The 22,770-nt window shown below is 36.4% G+C and overlaps 2 protein-coding genes across 2 annotated transcripts in view; one reads left to right on the forward strand and one right to left on the reverse strand.

Moving 5' to 3' along the window:
* Nucleotides 1-22,770, forward strand: part of LOC112047829 (dynein axonemal heavy chain 6) — a 104,683-nt gene that overhangs the window by 68,265 nt on the left and 13,648 nt on the right. Inside the window, exons 60-62 of the mRNA XM_052890818.1 lie at nt 20,636-20,837; nt 21,365-21,605; nt 22,275-22,475. Coding sequence (XP_052746778.1) covers nt 20,636-20,837; nt 21,365-21,605; nt 22,275-22,475 — 644 coding nt within the window. The remainder of the gene's footprint in view (nt 1-20,635; nt 20,838-21,364; nt 21,606-22,274; nt 22,476-22,770) is intronic.
* LOC112055621 (9,11-endoperoxide prostaglandin H2 reductase-like) lies at nt 14,518-19,714 on the reverse strand. Its single transcript, XM_052890768.1, has 6 exons — nt 19,597-19,714; nt 18,675-18,768; nt 17,274-17,354; nt 17,089-17,196; nt 16,722-17,002; nt 14,518-16,426 (listed from the first exon to the last, which is right to left on the reverse strand). Exons 2-6 carry the CDS (start codon nt 18,745-18,747, stop codon nt 16,073-16,075), a joined length of 897 nt encoding a protein of 298 aa, XP_052746728.1. The 5' UTR covers nt 18,748-18,768; nt 19,597-19,714; the 3' UTR covers nt 14,518-16,072.

Consider the following 22,770-nt stretch of genomic DNA (forward strand, 5'->3'; position numbering starts at 1 on the left):
CTAGGGGTAGGGTAGGGGTAGGATAGGGGTAGTGGAAAGTTTACATCGAGTTTCACGCGGACAAAGTCGCGGGCGTCGGCTAGTCTAGCTAGTCTAGATATATAAAAATGAAACACCTACAGTTAAAACATCAAAGTATATTTAATTAAGTTTTTGTTTCTACAAACATCATGTTATAATATCATAATACCTCTCTGTTCCCGAGGAATTCCATTCAAACCCTGTGTGACACAACATACGTACAAACATTATAATTACCAATTAGCATTACATAGGTATATAAACGCATTCAATTCTGATTATGAGCGAGGGGGAGGGGGCGAGTGGGCCATGCCTACCCTAAAAGACTTGATATCGGGGGCCAGCCCCCCTAGGAAATACGCCATGACTTAATGACTAAGTAAATAAGTATGCCAGAAAATACCTATACGACAACTTAATCATTGATATGAAATCTTAACCTATGAGGGTTTCAGTGAGAAGAACCCACAACAAACACAGACAGGAATCAAATCACGGACTTTTAAATCGATTTATCTCTTATCTGTTAACATTGCTTATCCCGACAATAGCATAGGATCATCGTGGTGAGCTCCATACGAGTATTTCTTCTATAAGAAGGAAGGCCTAACCCTGCAGTGGGTCGTAAAAATAGGCTGATACAGGTAAAGAGAAAATCGATTTGCAAATGCGTGAAAGCCTCATTCATTCAAAATCAAAAATCATTTATTTCAAGTAGGCTCAGTTTACAAGCACTTTTGACACGGTTCAGGTTCTGCTGAGAAGAAACCGGCAAGAAACTCAACAGTTGCTCTTTTTAAAAAATCATACAGTATTATAATTTACAATTGATGACAAAATTACAATTTCTTATAGTTTTACTTTCTGTGTGAAGGTAGAAGCCGATCCAATGGCCTCCAAGCGCTTTTATCTTTAAGGAACTCATCAATGGTGTAGTAACCACGACTAAGCAAATGTTTTTTTAACACATTGCTTGAAGCTATGCATTGGCAGGTCCATCACAGTCTTGGGGATCCTGTTATAGAAGAATTCCACATTCATACTCGCACAATACATTAAAACAGTACTTAATGCATTAACTTACATACTAAATTATGATATAACAATTCGATTTGAACACATAGAAGTTAAACTTTCGCTTTGAAAGTATACAAATGTGTCTAAATCAATGAAATTTTATATTACACTAGTAAAATACATCTAGAAGTCAAAAAACTTACTGTCGTCGTCGTAATGTTTTATAACACGAGTAAATAGAAACTAGATATGTGAATGTAAGAAACGATTATAAAAAAACAAATGTATACGTACGAGTAAAGTCAGTCAGCATAGATCAGAAATCACAATTTGATTTGAACATATAATATTTCACATTTTTTAGAAAACTTACACATTAGTTCGTTTTTTTATATTTTTATCTTAAATTAATCTAATTGTAGTTTAAACAAAACTATGAAATTCGAAATCGCTGCATAAAAAATCAGGGAACCTACACACTAGCCAAAGTTTGATAGAATTAGCATCAAGTTGTTGCGACGCCAATGATGGGGCACATGGGTACGGAACGCTAGCGTCGCGATACTGCGGTATCATGTACAAATTTTCCAGTTCAAAATATTAAATACGATAAAAAATATAAACAAATACATGAGGAGAAGCTCAGTGCAGATCTATAAAACCTAGTCATCATACCCATTCACTGGTAGTATCTATTGTTTAACTTTAATATATAATTATGCCTGAAACTATAATACGCCCGTTTTAAAAAATAAGAGCATTGTTAAATGCTTATCTACAATAGTTAATTTCTAAGGTAGATATTACCGTTTAAAAGTTTTGTACTGTGTTCAACAAATTCTTGTTAAAATTAAACCATAACCTTAGGTAAAGCTATAATTGTTTAGCTATAAACTAGTTGAGCTCGTGCTCAAATTATATAAATATATTTAAAATATTGCAATAAATATAACATTATTTACATAAAAAAGTCAATTTTATAGTTCTATACTTTACATAAATTTCTGAAATATTTAAAGCAGAGCAGTCTTCAAAATGACATAAATCAAATAGTTGTATTCTTAATAAATCGCCACATGATAAAAACAAACTACTGGTGTTTTTTGCAATGCAGAAATCGCAATGCTCGCAATTTGATGAAATTATATAAATATATTTAAAATATTGCAATAAATATAACATTATTTACATAAAAAAGTCAATTTTATATTTCTATACTTTACATAAATTTCTTAAATATTTAAAGCAGAGCAGTCTTCAAAATGACATTAATTAAATAGTTGTATTCTTGATAAATCGCCACATGATAAAAACAAACTGTTGATGTTTTTGCAATGCAGAAATCGCAATGCTCGCAATTTGATGAAAATATTTACTGATATTGGTGATGCGACAACGAAAACTTAATGTACGTTTACACGCTTGCCAAGCCAAACTCCAAACAGCCCCAAGCCTCCACAAATCTCGTATGGCGTTTATACGCTTGTGAATGCGCCAGTCTGCAATACACATACAAGCATGGCGGACACCGAACTTGTGACGGGTATTGTATTTGGTTTAACGTACATTTATTACCTCTTTCGACCAGCAACTCATTTTTTATTTATTTTGTGTAAAATCAAGCAAGCGTGTAATCGCCGCGAGATCACAATGGCTACTAAACGCGGACTAACATGTAAATGCATCGCAAGCGCTTGCCGCAAACGCCCTTTGATCTGCGTAAAAAAACCGACACTCGACTGGATCGGAAACAAGCAGGCACAAGCCCACGCAAGCCAAGCCAAACGCCCTTTTTACATGTTTGCGATTGTCGATCCTTGCCAAGGCTTGGCAAGCGTGTAAACGTACCATTAAATACTTTGATGCTCTTCCCAATATGATCAATGTTTCTGTTTCGTTGATGTCATGGTATCAACCATGACATCAACGACATTTTTTGACGGCCTCCGTGACGCAGTGATATACGCGGTAGACTTACAAGACGGAGGTCCTGGGTTTGATCCCCAATTGAGATTTTCTCAACTGGTCCAACAATTTAGCCCGCTTCCATCTTAGATTGCACCATCACTTAACATCAGGTGAGATTGTAGTCAAGGGCTAACTTGTAAAAAAAAATCTGATTGTTGGATATTCAATAGAAGATATTCAGTCTTGGAGTCATTTGCATTACTGCTATGTCAAGGGTTGACAAATCTAATTCCGAAAGTCTTAAATTCATTACAACGGGTTCTTTAGTATAATACGGGTACAACCCTTGACGGTCAGTAATTTTGGGAATTATATTTTCATTGCGCTGGAGGGCCCAGAGCATCAAAATATTGTTCGGAGTGATGTTATATCGGTTGGCCGTGGCAATAACCACTGGATGGTCCACTAAGTCCAAATTGGTTAATGGACATCCATACGAATAACTATGGTAGGAATACCACTGCATCTGCAAAATAAAAAAAAATTAATACGTACTCGTGATACATAGAAATTTTGTAAACTATAATATATTGGTGGATTAATTAAAAATGTACTTCTTATATAAAAAATTCGACGGCCTCCGTGGCTCAGTGGAATTCTTGTAAGTACAAGACGGAGGTCCTGGGTTCTATCCCCGGCTGGACCGGTTGTAGTTTTCTTAATTGGTCCAGGTCTGGCTTGTAGAAGGCTTTGGCTGTGGCTAGTTACCACCCTACCGACAAAGACGTACCGCCAAGCGATTTAGCGTTTCGGTACGACGTCGTGTAAAAACCGAAAGGGGTGTGGATTTCATCAACCTTCTAACAAGTTAGCCCGATTCCATCTTAGATTGCATCATCACTTACCATCAGGTGAGATTGTAGTCAAGGGCTAACTTGTAACAAATAAAAAAAAAATGTTGTTTTGATAATATATCTATTGATTTATTAATTGATATCTGATAGTTTCTAATGTGCAATTAAAAATAATCTATTATTTTATGGGTCCCATTGACGGTCAATTATTCTCACGTTTCTGAAGTGAAAACGGCAGCACCCACGCGGCTCAAGTCGAGCGGTCATGTACGCAGTAACCAACACAGGATCAATTAAAGTCGTGGGTGCTACAGAAACGTGAGAATAATTGACCGTTTGTGGCTAGCATTAGGAAAAGAAAAAAAACTTACGCGTTGCACCATTGGGCCGACGGCAACAACTTCCGTTAATTGTATGTCGTGTCTTCTATACCCTGCATAAACGCCGATGGCGTTGGTTATACTTGGGTTGTTGCAACGGCTGACTGCCAGCCACGTTTCAACGTGTATTGGCATGTTGAAGTGATCCACTGCGTTGTAATTAGGAGCAGCCGGATAATGAATAAAAAAAAACTGTAAATGACTCGAGTTTTGACTCATAATTACTGTTTCAAAATCATGGCAATAAAATGTTCCACGTGTGTCTGTTGGAGCTGCAAGTAATAATTTTTAAATTATAATGTGAAAAACATGATAGGCACACATGTATATGATGAATGCTAGACAATATCTAGATTTTAACCCACTTACAATCAACAACATTAAAATTCAAAGATCTCACGCAGAAAAATATTTAGGCCTAATAATAGATGACAAGTTGATTTGGGACTCTCATATTGATCAACAAATTTCAAAATTAACATCACTAACAGGTGTCTTACGAAAAATATCGAATTGCATTCCGTACAAAGTAAGAAAAACTATCTACAACGCTCTAGCAAAGCCACATTTGGAATACTTAATAGAAATTTGGAGAACTGCTGCACAGACACATCTTAACAAATTACAACGCACACAAAACAAATTAATCAAGACACTATTTCATTACAATTTTTACACACCAACAAAAGATCTTTACACTAAAACAAAACTGTTCAATATCACGCAACTATACACATACAATACCTGTGTCATAATTAAAAAAATTATGACCAACACACTACATTCTACTATAACATTTAAGCATAGGACTAACAAACTCAATCTCAGGAATAAATATAAAATATATATTTGGCGACCACGGACAAAAACATATGGAAATAAAAACATATTATGTGAGGGTGCTCAGTTATATAACAATCTGCCAAACTCCATTAAGGAGTTAAACAACATAAAAGCATTCAAGAAATCGATTAAATCCTACATCCTCACAAACTTGGACAAAATATTGAAAAAACAATGTAATTAAAATTTTGTTACAATAATGCATGCTGTCTGCAAAAATGACGATATGTTAACTCTAAGTTAAGTGAACAGTACGTTCTTTTTTGGAGAAATTATCTCTATCATCATTATCAACCCATATTCGGTCGCTCGAGTCTCCTCTCAGCATGATAGAGGTTAGGCCAATAGTCCACCACGCTGGCCCAATGCGGATTGGCAGACTTTACACACTTAGAAAATTAAGCAAATTCTCTGGTATGCAGGTTTCCTCATGATGTTTTCTTTCACTGTTTGAGACACGTGATATTTAAATTCTTAAAATGAACACAACTGAAAAGTTGAAGGTGCATGCCCCGGACCGGACCGCATTCGAACCCACACCCTTTGGAATCGGAGGCAAAGGTCATATCCACTGGGCTGTCACAACATGTATACGACAATAATATTTATATGGCATAGTTATATCAGTAAAAGCACAATTCCTATGCGATTTGCTACAGATGCTTGATTAGGATCAGAACAGATATTATCAGCTATTGATATATGATAATAGAAGAGATCTACGCTACGAGACGTCTACGCTACCTACATAGCACGATATCGGTGATTAAACTTTGTTAACTAAAAATGCTAATTGGCCAGTACTTTTTGGTGAATGATGATGAAGTTTATAGTTTACCTTTCAATGAAGTAGGTACTTACTAAGTTTAGCGTTGATAAGTATTGTATCATTTACATCGTAGCTTAGGAGCTTCTTAAAGGATGTTATGAGAGCATTAGTATCGCCGTAAGCTGCCGGTGTTTCTGCAAAATAAATTTAAATATTAAAGACGATTTCTCTTTCGGCGTTGTTGCACAATTTATGAGGCTTCTTGAGTTTTTTTATACGAAAAATCGGTTGGGAGGTAGCTACCTAACTATACCATAATAATATTAAAATTTATATTCTAGCTACGTACTTGAACATTGATAATATTTTTTGACGGTCTCCGTGGCGCAGTGGTATGCGCGGTGGATTTACAAAACGGAGGTCCTGGGTTCGATCTCCGGCTGGGCATATTGAGATTTTCTTAATTAGTCCAGGTCTGGCTGGTGGGAGGCTTCGGCCGTGGCTAGTTAGCACCCTACCGGCAAAGATGTACCGCCAAGCGATTTAGCGTTTAGCGATTTAAATCGAATTAATTAGGTATTCGGTAGATGTTATTTAAGTACCTACTTGAAATATTTTTTTTCATTACCTTCCTACACCCTTTGGAAGTTTGAAAAACGCGAGTCTCCGATCCTTATTATTATTTAGGCACCCAAATGCACAACAACATTTTTTTCCCATATTTTTTTTTTTTGGCTAACGTTAAATATTACAAACGATAACGAACAGGCACGTCGCGCAGCGTGTGCAAAAGCGTCCAATCACAGCGGCGACCCTCGCCTGTTTTAGTCACCCCCAGGGTACCGCGACCATGTACCTATACGTTTGCACTAAAACACGGAGTGCGCCAGGCCTGCTAATATTATAAATGCGAAAGTAAATCTGTCTCTCTGTTACCTTTTCACGGCCATACCGCTTAACCGATTTGGATGAAATTTGGCAAAGAGATAAATTGGACTTTGGGAGCAGAACATAGGGTACTTTTAATCCCGCGGAATTTAAAAAAGATATAATTTCGCGGGCGTCCACTAGTAGTACTATATATTATGGAAAATCATTATTTTAAAATTGTTCTTACCTAATAAACGTAATCCCCGTGGTAACAATCCATGGGCGTTAGCATAATAGTAGATCTTATACGAGTTCACTTCAAATGAAAGTAGCGGATCTGAAACAAGAGATACAGGTCAGGTTAATTTACAATATGTATCACCCACCGGAGTGTCCTCGAGTTGTTTACGCTTTCCGTGGTCCTGAAGCAATCTTAATAATACAACAGGAGAGCTTACGAGTGCCGCTGGCTGAGATTCAGCAGTATACGAAATGTTCCCGTGGCTCAGTCATCAGGCTACGAGTCGGAACACCGTAGGGTTGAAGTCCGACATAACCTTCTTACCTCCCCGTGGCGAGGAGGGATCCATGAGGATTTCCCCACGTTAAAAAAAGGTTAATTTACAATATCCAAGTAAAATAAATAAATATAAATACCACTGCTTGATTGCCTAAAACATAACATAAGTTTAAAGATCAAAGGTAAAGCGGCCGGACTCATGCCGCGAGGTCATTGGCTCTACCTTTATTGAAAGTATTTTCCAACTATTTGGAAGAAACGGTAATATTAGACATATCTCAAATATTCTTCATCATCATCATCATCTCCTTTACCTCAATCCACTTAAGTAGAGTCGGAAAAATATGTTGATCTTCTGTTTTGACATATTTTTAATAGTTTTGGCTAGTGATTTTATTTTTGACTGGCTGTCAACCCTCTTTGGCTATTCTCAGTTAGGTGGGTTTTTCTAACCGCCACCTTTCGCTTCAATGGGCACCTCTTATTTTTTTTTATTGTTTACAAGTTAGCCCTTGTAAACAATAAAAAAAAAGATGGAAGCGGGCTAACTTGTTAGGAGGAGGCTGAACATCCACACCCCTTTCGGTTTCTACACGACATCGTACCGGAACGCTAAATCGCTTGGCGGTACGTCTTTGCCGGTAGGGTGGTACCTAGCCACGGCCGAAGCCTCCCACCAGCCAAAAATGGCATTCCTCATTGGCAGTGGGCCCTTTGTCGGAATATGGGTAACACTATTACCGTTTAATCTGTTACATCGTTATGCGATGCAACGTTTTCCCTTAATCGCCTTTTACGACATCCAGGGGAAGATATGGAGCGGCCCTATTCTTACACACACACACAGTTGAATTTTCAACCAATTTCAAATATTATTATAAGTGAATATTTCAAATTGGAAAATCAAGCCGATTATATAAGAATAGATCTAAGGTTATGCTGATATTTATGGTTTTTGATATCATTTTATATGTAAATTAAGTAAATTCATCTTAAATATTTATTTTAAAGAATATGTGGAATGATTTTGTTTTCGTATTTTTCGTGTAACCTAATAAACGATGCACAAATACAATCCATACAACTGTTCCAAACCAGGGGCCTAGCTACCGCTGTATCAGCCGTATCAATGATACGGGGCCTCCGGACTATAGGGGCCTCTTACGCGTGAAAGCAAAATTAGCAAAATGTAGGTAATCCACAATCTCTTTTTTTCTCTGGTGAAGCGTTCACCCAAAAGTTGGAAACATCCTACATAGGTTAAGTAATTTTTCAACCGAGCACTTTTGTTTCTTTTGTGAGAAATCTTTATCCCCCATTTGGGCCCCTCAACAAATTTTAATACAGGGCCCCTCCAAAGCACACTGCGCCACTGTTCCAAACACACCTGTTGCACTACTGTTTACACGTTCCCCAGAGAAAACAAAGAAAATATTTGTAACATGTTCGAAACATGTAGGCTTTAATAAAAATCTTACATTCCAAAATACATTTTGCTAATAAAAACATCGAATTAATACTGCCCAGAATAAATTTAAGTATTACACATTCAGAAAAGCATTAATAAACTTCAATATACTACAATTTCACTGCAGTGTAAAATATATATATTTAAAAGAAATATCGGCTAATTTTATTTCTAATTCACGAATGTTATAGATAATAATTTACTTAAAGGTTAACAATAAACGTACCTTCAATGTTAGGCACGTCGAACGGAAACAAGTTTGAACGAGCCATTTTACCACAATTTTAATTCTAAAATTAATTTCTTTATAGAGCAAACCACAAAATACACAAATTCACAAAAAATTCACTTCCGATGTTCGAAACGAGTTTTTTCAATGTTTTACTGCGTTCTTTACACGAAACGCGCACTTCGCTTTTCATAAATGACGTATGAATTACAATGGGCAAAACTAAAACCTTGCTCCAAGTGTCAGGATATTGATCATTGTGCATCTAAATCTATAAATAACTTTGAGCCCTGGGAATTTTTACAACATTAAGGTATTGTAACTTGTAACTTCGTTTTTATTGTTATTAGTTTATTTATTCATTTGGTCTACTAGTTATTGCTACAGTATTTACATAATTACAATCTAAGAAAATACAAATACAAGGCTCTGTAAAATCAAATTAAAGTAGACACGGCATGCTTAATATGTAATATGAAAATAAATCAGTTTACATAAGAAAAATACATTTTACTTATGTAACTTAATATATAATAATAACTTATGTAACTTATTTTTGATAATAACTGTTAAGACCTACATTTTTTATTTTGGTTTTTGGTCTCTTAGTATAAATGATTATATCTACTCAACCCAAAGTACTTTAAAAACGTAAGATCTTTGTTATTTTACTATATTTTAACAGATATATTGAATGACCGATTTCTTTCAAATTTTAACAAAAGCTTCAAAATTTGAAAAGATTCAGCTTCTTGAAAAAATCGTTAGAACTAAAGGATAATTGAACGTTAATGCAGATTGAAATGATGTGAAGAACGTATTTTTTCTTGATTAATATTTAAAAAAGAGTCATCTGTCTATTATCGAGATTTAGGGTTCCTCCGCACTATGCGGTCAACCGGAATGCGGCCAGCCGTCCGGTAATCAAATATTTGTACGAGAAAGTCGTTTTTATACACACTGCGATGGCTACCGACTGACTGGTCCGGTTGTTCTGGGCGCTGACGCCCGACTGACGGCCAGCGAGACGGTTGCTTTACACACTACGCGAATAGCACCAGTTTGCGGTTGCCACTTACCTATAGGCGGTGAACGTGTTTATCGACGCTAGCGCATTAACTATGGATTTCAATACAGAAAAATTTATAATTGAAATTCAAAAATATTATAAATTTAGAACGTTTCTTATTCTTTATGTAACGCGAGTAAATATAATAAATAGCTACTAATTCTTCGACGTCTGTCTTGGAAATGAGTCGACCCAACTGCAAACCACGGTTTCTAACCTCACTTTCTGGTTAGGGTTGCGGCTCATCCGGCTAACCGCAAGCGCAACCGCGTCCTGCGGTCAGCCGGCACGGCTAGCCGCATTCCGGCTAACCGTGCCTATAGTGCGTTGGTACCCTTAGTTCATTTGAGTATTAGTGGAGTTCCCTAAAGTTTATACCTCGGAATGAAGGGTCAGTCAATGAATATTTATATAAACTTTAGAAGTTATGTGCGAGATAATTTTTTTAATTATTAACTAAAAATTTGGTCCAAAAAGGGTCTTTGAAAATATTCATAGCAAATCTAGAATTTTAAAATTTTGCTTCTGTATTTTCTGATAAACAGTTTTGTTAGCTAGTGTGTCAATACTAGAATCCTTCTTACAAAAATAAATCTTTATATGAATCCATATATCCCTTGGTCACGCCACCACGCGTGGACCTGGACCGATTTCACAATTTTTTTTATGTGTTTGTTATTGTCAAGAGTAGGTTCTTATGACAGAAAAAATTAAAAAAAATTAGGAGTCTGGTAGGGATAGGGTAGCAACTTAATCCTCTAAATAATTGAAACTTACTCTATACCCATCCACAAGGCATTTTTGGCCTCGCGGATATCTTTTCTTACAGCTAAAGCAACAGGCTAAGCCACCTGTTGCGTTGGTTTTGTAACTCGATAGGGTGAGCTTCGAACTTGTCTCTACCTCTTTCTATCAATAGTTATCTATATGCAGGGTGTTGCGGAGTATTAACCCCATAACTTCAAATTGCATCACTATTTTTTTAGTTAGTTAAAAAACTTTTTATGTTTTCATACAATGTAATTTAAATAATTCAGACTATCCATGTAACACACGCCTTTATCTATCCTTCTATCTACGTAATCGTAGAGGTAATACTATCGATATCGACGATATATTGCAACTGGAACTCGGCACTTCACTAGTAAGCTACTTCATGATATTTATCAATGAATAAGTTTGGCTAGGTCCTAATACTCCCGAGTCCCCTGTACCTCGTGTAACAGTGGTAGTTGCCATACTCCTCTGAAATGGCTTGACCGATTTTGATGAAGTTTCATGCGGACTACTGACCTTTAGATTTGACAGTGCAGTTAAAACTGCCCAGTAAAAATTAAAGGTCTGTAGCCCGTTTAAATGATAAAAGTGGATCCTAATATTTTTTTAATTTTATATGGCAAAATAACGTTTGCCGAAATTAATGTATTAAATGTGTTGCTTAGCGCAAATCTCGATATTTTCCAATATCTTCACCCGACTTTATTTATTCCATTATCTTCAACATAATATTATTTTCTCAGCGGATTAAAGCTAAACCTGGATTAACTCTAAATAAGTACTTTAATTTATGGTGAATAAATATTTTCTTTGATAATTTTATCCTATCCGTCCATTAGCGAAAACTCAGTATTTCGATTTTCACGTTTCACAAAACGTCGCTTTGTTTTTCAGCCTATTTTTTTTTCTATTGACTATCTTAACTGCCTTGTTGATCCAGATCCTATGTGGTTTTGGATCGCGGGTTTCGATTGAGATACTGAGTTCCTTTCTTCTAAATAAATTTATCTGCGTGATCGAATCTGGTATGAGGAGATCCGCAGAAGAACGAAAGTCTTCAACATTGCTCAGCGAGTTACGAAGCTGAAGTGGCAATGGGCGGGGCACATAGTCGAAGCACCGATGGAGGGTGGGGTCCCAAGGTGCAGGAATGGCGACCCCGCACTAGAAAACACAGTGTCGGTCGACCGCGCACCAGGTGGACTAACGAAATCAAGCGAGTCGCAGGGATTCGCTGGATGCAGGCGCCTCAGGGCCTGTAGCTATCTAGTACGTCGTTTCTCTTTCTACAAACGCTCTTCTAAAGCTAACAAAACGTATGGAAATGACAGACCGATCGACAACTTGATCATGTGACCTGTCTGTAGCAAATGTCATACCCATATATTTTTTTATTTTTTTTTCGAAGCGTTATCGTTTGTAGAAAGAGAATCGACGTACATAAATTCAGGCTCAGGATCGTTATGTATAAAAGTCCCAACCAAAGGCCTATGTCCTGCAGTGGACGTTCATCGGCTGATATGATGATGAAGATGATAAAATAAATTTCAGCTAAAATTCTCGTCCTCGACGTCGAAGAGACCTTATGTAAGCCTTACCTACGCTTCTGTTGGACACATTCCTTGGAATATGATTATTTTCTCCATAAAAGTGCTTTCTTGTTCCCGTTCAGGCGATTTTCAACCCCTTGTAACTTCCTCCTGTAAATCCTTTATGAATAAATCTAGGAACTGATATTTTCGGTGATAAAATAAGTATTACCAAATTTAACTTAATTTAGATCTCTAGATTAAGAAATATTTTTTTTATTTATTAATAGCGAACGCCCGCGACTTCGTTTACGTTGAAATCATATTAAACTTTTAACCCCTATTTTACCACATTATGGGTTGAATTTTAAAAATTCTTGAATCACATTATATTTCGTATTTTTTTGTATGAGCCATGAACAATTTTTTAAAACTGTAACGCTAAAAATAAACAACTCTCCATAAAAACTTTCAACTTTCACTTTAGGCCTAGGCCGCACTACGCTGTGCAAAACTAACTAAACTAACACGAGCGGCACGCGTATGCTCGAGCGTTAACGCGGGCGGTTTTTTAGTCAGTATTTGGTAGACCGTCTTGCAGAGCAGAGCGTTGTTGAGCAATATTAACCATTAGCGGACGCCCGCGACTTCGTCCGCATAGAATTTAGTTTTTCACAAATCCTATGTGTTAATCCAGGCCATAATATACCTCAATACCAAATTTCAGCTAATTCGGTTCAGTAGTCGAGACTTGAAAGAGTAACAAACATTCATAGCATCAAAATCATTAGTTTTCACAAATCTCAGGAAAACATGGATTTTTTCGGGATAAAAAGTAGCCTATGTGTTAATCCAGAGTAAAATCTATTTCTATTCCAAATTTCAGCCAAATCGCTTCAGTACTAGCGGCGTTAAACAGTAACAAACATCCAAACATCCATACAAACTTTCGCGTTTATAATATTAGTAGGATGTAGGATGTCATCTACCAAGTCGGAGTCTGTTTTAAACCCGAATATGAAAGTTTATCGAGTCGGAATCTGTTTTAAAATAGAATGTGAAAGTTTATATCAAAAAATCATCGTGGAAGTACACGATAGTTTCTGACGTATAAAGCTTGTCAGAAAAGACACAGCTTTATACGTCAATATAACGTTAGAAACATCAAAAATAAACTTTGGACATACTGTTACCTTGAAATGCATCTTCAAACTGCTGGTTGTTTCGCGATTTTTAATCGTGGTGTGTTTTGCGCGGTTTCGCGGTTGTAGCGCTTAATCGCTTGCTGAAAAAAAATCGTAGTGCGGCCTCAGCTTTAGGGTTAAAAAGTACCCTATGTTTTGCTCCAATGTCTCATTTACCATTATATCAAAATTCACCTTAATCGGTTCAGCCGTTTAGCCGTGAAAAGGTGACAGACAGATAGACAGACAGACTTACTTTCGCGTTTATAATATTTAATAGATTAGCGAATCTATTAAATATTATAAACGCCATAAAGATCTCCTCTTTCACACAGAAAATAAAAGTAAAATAAATTGTAATGATTTCAACTATATAGCTTTCAATAGCTTTCAGTATTCTCCGTTGAAAATAAAGAATACTCGTGAAATAATTATTTCGATACGTTAATTTGTACCCGAGATAAAGAATTTTAAAGTGAGTGTGCAATGATGTATTAATTCAAGCCGTTTAAATTACAAAATTGCTGTTTCTTTCAGAAACTTGAATTTTGTAATTTTGAACTTTGAAATTGTTTGAATTAAAACACGGCACAGCTGGATTGTCACCGTCTTTAAACTGATCAAGTTAGCACATACGATGTTATTTTACGCTTTTTAGTTTAGTTAGGGTTAAAAAAAGTCTAAATTCATTTATTTCAATTAGGCTAATTTATTTATTAAATACGGTTGATTTTTTATTTAGATTTGTTTTTGTGCTGTTTTTAAAAACTATATCCACCTCAAAAGAAACGGCGGCTGATGCTTAGGTGCAAGGATCCCGAAAACTTGGATGTAAGCTCCTTAGCACAGAAACAAAAAAAATCTGTATGATTTTATGAGGTTCAATGTAACTTTCATATGAATTGTATTTTTTAAATTTCATTTGTTCTAATGCAGAAAGAAGAGTCGATTAAATTTGAGTTGCCATCAGGTTTTAGTTCTAGTAAAATTCTTGTACTTGGCCAAGATTTTTACTTACTACATCGGTAAATATTAAGAAAAGAAAAGAATATTTGTGATGCAAAATAAAAAGCGGTGGATTACAACATAGAACCATGTAAGTCCAACTTTATTTAAATAAAATAGACACGTGACATAATTAATAACATCAATTTCAAATTCGTTACATTTGTGGACGTTTCAAATAAAATAAGACACACACACATATTTATCTTAAACTAACACGTATAATATATATATAAATATTTTTTTTAAAGAATGTTTGCCACATCTTTTCAAATATGAACAATTTTCCCATTCCCCTCCAACTAGTCGGAATATACTATGTTAGGAGTGGACTAGTCACATCGATTACACAACATTTATTAGGTATAAAGTGAATTGGAGTAAATCAGAAATTATATAAATGGCGTTACATTTGCTACTATAATAACACTCGTGTGTAAAGTATTAGGGTATCAAGATGACAAGGTTGTAAAGAAATCTTGTCATAATGAGACGAATGTCGAACCAAGGAATGTAAAGATCTATTTTTAGACTTTCTTAAAAAAATACATTTATAAACATGTAGACGCCTCATAAAATACTTGAGATTCTGTTTTTGTTCATTGTTTGTCATTTTATGGAAATAAATCTGACACATTAGCATACATAGTTAACACGTATACTTGGGTATAATATATATACGATAAGTTTTCTATATAGTTACATCGATTCACAACATGTATACGTATATAAAATATACAGGTTTCATTTTAAATAAAAATCATATGCAATAATTTAAAATCAACCAAAAAACATTTGAAATTGAAATTCAATAAATAAAATAATAATAGCTAATGACATCGAGTGTTTACAACAATTATAGCTATATAAAATTATTCTAAAGTATTAAATTATTATAAACAGTATTTGTAAAAGAGTAAAATAAAAAGTAATCAATTGATAACTTGATTTTTGAAAATAGGCCCAACACATATATACTTCATACAATATTTAAATATAAGTAAGTATACATAATCACATCAAGTGTTCACAACATCTATAGGTATGCATAATTATAGATTATATATAATTGAAAATTAACTGGAGATGTTTATATTCGATAGCAAATATAAAAAAATAAACAACATAACTATAAATTTCTTTTGGTCACAGTTTAAAATTTTGGTTAGACCTAACTAATTATTATAATAAAATATTCTGTTTATAGTTGAAATATTTAAATGTATCCAAAAATTTTACAAACAAAATCAATAACCTAACATATATTAAAGTACAATAGTGTTTTGGCATAAACCGCAGGGATATGTTAAAAATTCTCTAGATATTTCAATCTGATTTTTCGCAAAGTCTTGTTGTTACTAAATTTAATAGGCGGAATACAGACAAATATTCATTAGAAAAAACAGGAACAATAGTTAGGTCTAAAAAAGAATACATAATCAAACATGTGGTAAACACCTAATTTGTAAAATTTGTAAAAACATGAATTGAAGGGAATTAATACGAAAGTACGACGGTCAGACGATTGGTTGCCAATAAAAAGAACCATCCAGGGAAAAGTGCTGCATTCCGAATTGACAGCAGCAACCCAGATATTTCGATATAAATATCTGGGTATCTCATCGCATTTCATGCGACCAATGACGGGTCCCAGGCGTATTTGCGGTTCTTCTCGCCGAGAGCATCCAGCTGCAAGATGTCTTCTTCAGTAAGCTTGAAGTTCAGCTCCATATTTTCCTTTAAGTGTTCGGGGTTGTTTGATTTGGGAATGACCGCGATTCCCTTTTGCAGAGACCACAGCAGTAAGACTTTTGTTGCAGGAACATCATGCCGCTTAGCGACTTCATTTACCACCGGATCTTTTAAGAGTTCGGTGTTCCCGAGAGACAGTCCCCCAAATGAGCTGTACGCTTGAATGAGTATGTTGTTATCAGTGCAGTATTTAAGCATCTCAGGTTTGTAATAGTACGGATGCCACTCGATCTGTAAAGAAATATTTAATTTATACCATTTTATTTATTAACTAGCTGACGCCGCGCGGTTTCACCCGCGTGGTTCTCGTTCCCGTAGGGATACGGGAATAAAATATAGCTTGTAGCCTTCCTCGATAAATGGGCTATCTAACACTGAAAGAATTTTTTAAATCAGACAAGTAGTTCCTGAGATTAGAGCGTTCAATCAAACAAGCAAACTCTTCAGCTTTATAATATTAGTATAGATTAATTTATTTACATTTTATTAGAAGAAGACTGTCATTAAATATGTTATTTGCATTTACCTGATTAACAACAGGTCCAACCGCCATCACTTCAGTCAACTCCATCAGATGATTAATATTGAAATTGGATACTCCAATAGCTCTGATTTTCGACTGATCGTACAGTTTGGTTATAGCGAGCCAATTGGAAACCCTCATCTGTTTGTTTTTCGGACTCGTCGGATCACTGTTAGCCGAAGCAGGATATTGCAGCATGTAAAGATCAATGTATTCCGTTTCCAAATTTTCAAGAGACCTTTCAAAAGTTTCGAGCACGAACCGATCATCGTTAGCAATCGGCGCTGTAAAAATATGACACGAAATTAAACAACATATAATGAGACATTATGTACTCGAAATCGAATTGATAATTAAAATAGACGCCAACCTAACTTTGTGGTAATGAAAATTTCATCGCGGTCCAGTCCATACTTCGGCAGCAATAAGCGGAAAGCGTTGCTCAATAGCTTTTCATTCCCGTAAACTTCCGCCGTATCTGAAAATATTCGTGTATTTAATATATTATATAATAGAAATTAAACTAAAAAAGTCGTTAAGCTAACTATGACATACCAAAAAGTCTGAATCCGTACTGTAATGCGTAATCAATGGTTCTGAATAGAGTTTGATAGTTTCTCATACCCCTCGTACCCACTGAAACAAAAACAAACCATGAATCATCTATTGTCCAATCCTCAAAATATTTTCACAAATAATTATTTGTGAAAATAAGTAGTAGTAGTAATATGTAATATTAATTATAATTATTATTACATACTAGCGGACCTGGTCAAGCTTCGTTTTGACTTATGTACACTTCTTCCCAATCCCTACTCTTCACTAACCTACTTGTAGGTTAGTGAAGCCTACCCTACCCCTACCCTACCCTACCTCTACCCCTACCCTACCCCTACCCTACACCTGCCCTATACCTACCCTATACCTACCCTACCCCTACCCTACCCTACCCTTACCCTATCCCTACCCTACCCCTACCCTACCACTACCCTACCCCTACCCTACCCCTACCCTACCCCTACTCTATCCCTACCCTACCCCTACCCTACCTCTACCCTACCCCTACCCTACCCCTGTTCTACCCCTGCCTTACCCTACTCTACCCCTACCCACCCTACCCTACACTACCCCTACCCTACCCCACCCTACCTTTGCCCTACCCCTGCCCTACCCATGCCCTACCCCTGCCCTACCCCTGCCCTATCCCTGCCCTACCCCTGCCCTACCCCTATCCTACCTCTGCCCCACCCCTATACTACCCCTGCCCCACCCATACCCCTACTCCTACCCTACCTCTACCCTGCCCCACCCTGCCCCAATTGCCCCCACCCTGCTCCACCCAGCCCCACCCAGCCCCACCCTGCCCCACCCTGCCCCACCCTGACCCTACCCTAGCCCACCCTGCCCCCACCCTGCCCCACCCTGCCTCTACCCCTGCCCTACCACTGCCCTACGCCTGCCCTTGCCTTGCCCCACCCTGCCCCTATCCTACCCCACCCTGCCCCACTTGCTCCCACCCTGCCCACCCTGCCCCTACCCTACCCCACCCTACCCCTGCCCTACCCCTGCCCTACCCCTGGCCTACCCCTACCCTTCCCCACCCCTACCCCACCCCTACACCATCCCTACCACACCCCTACCCGAACCCTACCCCAGCCCTAGAATAGGGGTAAGGCAGGGGGCCTTACCCCTATTCTACCCCCCTAACAAAATGTTTCGCTATTTATTGAATTTATTTGTTATAAAAAAATGTGATCAATGAAGAACCGCTTGACCGATTTTTTGCAAACTTCACATAAACCATCTAAATAATCCGAAAAAAACCTAAACATTTGGTTAGGATAGCTGAGCCCGTCTTTGAGTTTTAAAATCACAACGAAAAGTAGCATTGATTGATTTGATTGATAGATACATTCAACAATAACACACATATTATGTAAATAATTTGGTACTTACAGCCTATAGCTGGCATATCGTATCCGTTTTTCAACTTAAACACCATTTCACTGTAATTTATTTCGCTCGCCATTTTTTCCGAGTATTGTCAACACTTTATTTTTTGTTAATTGCAACCATGAAAAAATTGAAAATTAATTTCGCGCGCTCGCAAGTGTACACGTCAGGCACGGACGAGTGCCTCCAGCACATTGAGTGCAAAATGCAACGCAATATCTAGGCAATCTAGGGAGGCTGTATCGACCTAGCACTCAGTATCTACACCTATTGATATATCGCTATGGCCCTGGAATTAGGTTGTGCGCAAACGAAGCCTGCCTGCAGCTAAGAAATCAATACATTCTGCAGTCTCAACTACGCACATATTTCTGATACATGTATTTTATATATTTTACTGCATTTAAGGGTTCTTTAATTTGCCCTTTTGCTGTTTTATTTATGTTTATAATATGTACCGACAGTCTTAATGCGTATACATTTATTTGAGACATAATATAATAGATAAATTTTTTTATTAGACAAAAAATAAATTAATTCAATTGCTCAGGCTGGCAGATTTTATTTCAATATATGTATGTGTCGCACATTCGCATTGCTTTATTTTTTAATTATTTTTTTTAATTTTAAAAGCTATTGATTTAACTACTTTTGCCGTAATTTATCACGTAGCACTATATATAATAAGGAAGAAAAGGCCTAAGTGGAAGACTACACACTATCGCTAGCTGTACCCAAGCACCTAATTATTACCTGTGTACATTTTATTTATTTTTAAGAGCGTAATGCTTTTTATAAACTGAGTGTTTAATTTATTTTTTGAAATGTCTAACCATGATGATTATATAAAGGTGTATTATCCAGTTTCAGAAAAAGCACTATTGAAATTTCGTGATATTAGGTAAAGGCAAATCAATGACCATACCATATAAAAATCAAATAGCACACGTGTTTGTTATAGCATATTATGTTGTTAACAAATATGTTACAACATATTAGTTTGCTAGTTGTTTTCTTGAGTCTCTGGCCGTACCAACCACTCTGGCCAGTACAGCGAGAGAACTGATTTCAGTTCCGTGCGGAGTTACCAAATCGCATCGGTGGGGGTTACAGGGTGGCCGGGGGCGTAGGGAGAATCGCGAGGGTGGGAGTGACGTGGGGATAGATGCTTTACCACGTTGTTATCATATACACAACAAGGTATTACTATTTTGAATGGCTACAATTTAGCTACATACTAATGTTTTGATAAATAATTAAAATTAAAATTTTCTGAAATTGGTGAATGCCAATAAAGTGAAAAATAAGTTTTACGGGGATAGTTTCTGCTTTTTTTTCTCTCTGCCACGCGATGGACCCGGCACCCGCACGGTGAATCCATGGATTGCTAAGTCGTCTCTACGTATTTTAATAACATAATTTATTGCATCTCTCATCATTCTCAAAATTTATGAAATTAAACAAATTTTTGAAAATTTGTAAAGGCGCGCATTCTAACAATCAATAGAGAGAATAAGAGTGTTTAAAAATTTTATTAATAAGAATTCTGCAATAAAATTTATAAAATTCTTGTTTCCATTTTTTATTATAGTATTCTCTTTAGGGTTGCACTAACAATACAAAAGTTCTTCATTTGAAAAGTACATAACCAATTTACTTTTTTTGAATTAAAAATCAATTTTGTGGAAAATCTTTAGAACACTACAAGTTGTTATTACGAGGATATGTTTTTATGATAAATACCATATTTCTTTAAAATGCTACGTTATTTAATGTAAATTCTTTGTTGATATATTTGTTCAATCATATTTTTATCTATTCCCCATTATATAATAAAAAAAAAATATCAAGAATTTTTGAGATATAAGTAAATTGCCCGGTGGTTAGGAGAGAACAAGGCCAGCGATGGGCATTCCCTTTCATATAACTATAAAAACTACAGCAAAGCGTTCGTTTATTTACAGGTATGCAGATACAGCAGCCTCTATTCCCTTGGTATTTGTATTAAGTACTGGCTCAGATCCATTCGGCGCTTTCCAAAAGTTTGCTACCGAGATGGGTATGAGAAGTCGGGTGCATTCAATATCTCTAGGTCAAGGTCAAGGACCTGTTGCTGAAAAAATGATCATGAACGCTAAGCCCAAAGGTGACTGGGTTTTTCTGCAGGTGACAATTTATTTCGTTTCTTGTTTTATAAAATAAAATAAAACTTTTTTTACATTACTTTAAATATAGAGTTTGGCTAATAAAAGTAGAGATTAATTTTAAAAAATCGGATTAAATTCTGAAAATTAAAGTGCAAATATTGGAATAACTGCAACTGCAAATATTACTTATTTATAGGTATTTAAACTAATTATGAAAAGGCATGTTTTTTTTAATTTTTTAAATGATTTTTTAAATTTAGTGGACGATTTCAGTCTCTTCTTTTATTAGCCAGACTCTATTTATAACTAGCGGACGCCCGCGACTTTGTCCGCGTGAAACCTTACCCTTACTCTAAGTATCTTATGTCCGTCTTCTGTCTGGTTCTAAGCTATCCAAATCCAGCCGTTCTTGAGTAGTGTCATCATTATTGATAATAATAATGAAGGGGACCTCACATTCAATTCACGTAGATTTTTAAATTTAGAAGATAGGAGTAATTATGTCACGAAAGAACACCGCCTTAACTTTGTATATTTTTCCTTTAGAATTGTCATTTGGCAGCTTCGTGGATGTTGAGCCTTGAAATAATAGTGGCCAACCTAGGAAGCGAACAGAGCGCCTTGAGTCCCGAGTTTCGTCTTTATCTTAGCTCTATGCCCACGCCGAAGTTTCCTGTATCGGTACTTCAAAACTCGGTCAAGGTCACAAACGAACCCCCGAAAGGTCTCAAGGCCAATGTCAAAAGGGCTCTTGTAGAAATGGAAGAAGATTTCTTCGAAAATCATGGTAAGTTAAGACAAATATTACGTAAGTTTTGTATAATTAGTTATATTATGTTTAAGTGGTAAAGCTTTCGAATTCAACTACCTTATTTTTTCTATTATAATATTTTATTACTTGAGAATTTATACACATATCTATCTAATAAGAATTTATGTTTATATAGAGTAACGCAACAGAATTCCAAATTTGAAATCATACTGACAGAAATGCAGACTCGCGTGAGTGTATCGTAGCCGATAGCTTTCGTGCGATTGGTTGCTTGCGTCTATCAAAGCAAAGGTTCATTAACAACCCATATTCGACTCACTGCTGAGCACGATTCTCCTCTCAAAATCAGGGGAGTTAGGCCTTAGTCCACCACGCTGGCCCAATGCGGATTGGCAGGCTTCACACACGTAGAGAATTAAGAAAACTCTCAGGTATGCGGATTTCCTCACGATGTTATCCCTCACCGTTTGAGACATGTGATATTTATTTTCTTAAAATGCTAGTACCTACGAGTGTACTCGTATAATTAAAAGATTCTCCCCCTTGACTACAATAATAAAAAAGTTACAAACTGGTAACAATTTAATTATGATACTTTTAAATTTCATTATGCGCGTCATTGTTTTTTTTTATTTGATTGTATAATTGAAGTAGAGTAATTAAAAGCTTTTGAAATTTATTTAGTACTGGAGCAAGATTGGCGAACAATGCTGTTCGGGATTTGTATGTTCCACGCAATAATACAGGAGCGTAAAAAGTTCGGCCCGCTCGGGTGGAACATCACATATGAGTTTAACAACAGTGACCGGGAATGCGCAATGATGAATTTGCAAATGTTCTGCGAATCCGGCCACATCCCTTGGGATGCGCTGGAGTACATAACTAGTAAGCAAACTTTGTGTGCTTTTTATCTATAATAATTTCTATCCTTTCAATACATTCTTTAACGACTGCGTGGCGCAGTGGATAGGGTAGAGAAGGGCCAGAAAGATATATAGTGGGTAGGGGTAGGTTAGGGGTAGGGTAGGGGTAGGGTAGGGGTAGGGTAGTGGTAGGGTAGGGGTAGGGAAGGGGTAGAGTAGTGTAGAGTAGGAATAGGAAAGAAGTGAACATAAGTCAAAGCGAAGCTTGACCGGGTCCGCTAGTAATGTTATAAATGGAGGTACATAGAAAAGACGAC

This window comes from Bicyclus anynana, chromosome Z (genome assembly GCF_947172395.1).
Source record: "Bicyclus anynana chromosome Z, ilBicAnyn1.1, whole genome shotgun sequence".
Lineage (NCBI taxonomy): Eukaryota > Metazoa > Arthropoda > Insecta > Lepidoptera > Nymphalidae > Bicyclus > Bicyclus anynana.